The sequence below is a fragment of the Asparagus officinalis genome, chromosome 2 (assembly GCF_001876935.1).
Source record: "Asparagus officinalis chromosome 2, Aspof.V1, whole genome shotgun sequence".
Classification (NCBI taxonomy): Eukaryota; Viridiplantae; Streptophyta; class Magnoliopsida; order Asparagales; family Asparagaceae; genus Asparagus; species Asparagus officinalis.
This window is the reverse complement of record NC_033795.1, coordinates 82,387,661-82,389,656: the sequence shown is the minus strand read 5'-3', so window position 1 is coordinate 82,389,656 and position 1,996 is coordinate 82,387,661. Positions and strand designations below refer to the sequence as shown.

Genomic DNA, 1,996 nt, shown 5'->3' with positions numbered 1-1,996 from the left:
GCGTCACAAACTAACACCTTTCTCAGAATTCTATTTCCTCTTGAGACAACAATGGGCTTGGGCTACACGGAAGAGCTCGCGACCAAGGTCGCTCCAGCGAGAATGTTCGAGGCTGTGGCCGTTGACATGCACAACCTCGGTCAAAAAATTATGCCTGAAATGATTGCCGGAGCTAAGATAGTTGAAGGTGACGGAGGTGTTGGTACAATTAAGCAGATGAGTTTCACTGAAGGTTAGTTGGCATCTGGTTATGTCTCCGATTATGTATCCAGTTTTCAATACAGATACCCATAAATGATATTCGTTTAAAATACAGATACAGAGTGGTAAATCTATCTGACATTATGAATACATTCTGTACAGGCACAAATAGTCACACGCGAGCACGCGCGCGTGCACACACACATATATATTAAGAGTGTCAAGTATTGTATAGTTTGATATCTTCGTTAAAGAAAGTTAAGCTCATACTGTATATACTTTTAATCTGGTCATATGAAAGATATACTAAAGGGTTAATCGCGGATATATAGACCCACTGTCCTATCACCCAGCTGTGAAGAGACCCCCCTGAGTGAACTTTTCTGACTGCTTCACCCTCAGAGGAGAAAATTATTCACCGACAAATAGACCCCCAGAGAGTAAAAGAGTAAAGAAAAAACCAGTTCACTCGAGGTTAATATCCGACAATATGTAAACATAACCCAAATCTTATGAGTTCATGTTCAACGAACATCCGTGCTTGCATCCGTATCTGTAAGAAGAAACTGAACAAGACATGGTAATTAGCAATTTCTTCGACTGCAGCATTTCCATGGGAGTGTGTAAAGGAGAGCATCGACGTCTTGGACAGAGATAACTTAGAGTGTCACTACACTCTGTTCGACGCTGTTCTCAGGCCCGATGCTGCAGATACCGCCAAGAAGATCAAATCTGGATCTTTTGTGCTCAAGATTGTCCCCTCATCTGATGGAGGTTGCGTTTACAAGACTGCCGCAGAGTTCAGCACCATTCCGGGAGTAGAGTTCACCGAGGAAGACGTGCAGATGATGAGGGAGCAAGAGATCGGACAGTTCAAGGCTGTCGAGGCTTACCTCTTGGCCAATCCTGCTGCCTATGCCTAAACCATGACATGTTGTCGGCCTAGGATTGAATAATGCTCAAGACATTAGCTTTCGACGCGCAAGACTTGCGATGGAAATGAGTCTTGATGTGTTAGAAGTGAGGGTTTTTAGGTGTTTATGCTATGCGTGTCGTTGTATGGTGTTTGGAGTTTGAACGTAGGAAGAATGATGTGATTGATTATGGTCATGGGTTCCTTAAAATAAAAGATGTTGTCTTTGTGGATCTTGGTCTTGAAACAAATGTTAGAATGTCTGGATGAAGATTTTTATTTTTATTTTGTTCTCATTGAGTGATGGCAGTATCTTAAACATAAGATGAGCTTATGTAATTATGTTGAACAGGTTTACTTATTTTGTTGTAAAACAAAACAAAAAAAAAAAACTCTAGAACACTTGGAACTTTTCGGAGTTTTTTAGTGTAGTGGCCGGAATCTTGGACATGGTAACAAAGCAACCCCATATCTATTCCTTTATACAAATAGGAGGATCAGAGATTCACTGTTCATGCTACAGTAAATGCTACACCAGTATTTACTGTAGCATTATTACTGTAGCTGGTAATTAATAAAAATAGTACTGTAGCACACGGGCATACTGTAGCATTTAAAAGGTACTGTAGCAGAGTGGATACTGTAATACTTCCAAAAATTCAAATCATACATATTAAAAAAAGCGGGATTACTGTAGCAAAAATACCGTGCTTTGCACGGACCGCAAACTAGTGCGAATGTGGAACAGGAAACCCGCTCAAATGTTTTTTTTTTTGGGTGGGTGGGGGGTGGGGTGGGGGGGGGGCATGTATAACGACCATTTGGATATGCTTCTCTAGCTTGGCCATGATACTGGCTATTCCTTGAGCAGTATACAATACA

The 1,996-nt window shown here is 41.2% G+C and overlaps 1 protein-coding gene across 1 annotated transcript; it reads left to right on the top strand.

The window, feature by feature from the left end:
• Positions 1-1,360, top strand: LOC109829695 (major allergen Pru ar 1-like). The gene is made up of 2 exons (XM_020396737.1): positions 1-232; positions 808-1,360. Exons 1-2 carry the CDS (start codon positions 52-54, stop codon positions 1,122-1,124), a joined length of 498 nt encoding a protein of 165 aa, XP_020252326.1. The 5' UTR covers positions 1-51; the 3' UTR covers positions 1,125-1,360.

Coding starts and splice junctions, on each gene's coding strand:
- LOC109829695 (XM_020396737.1), top strand. CDS start 52: ATGGGCTTGGGCTACACGGAAGAGCTCGCGACCAAGGTCGCTCCAGCG. Junction 233..807: donor GCAGATGAGTTTCACTGAAG/GTTAGTTGGCAT, acceptor CTTCGACTGCAG/CATTTCCATGGGAGTGTGTA.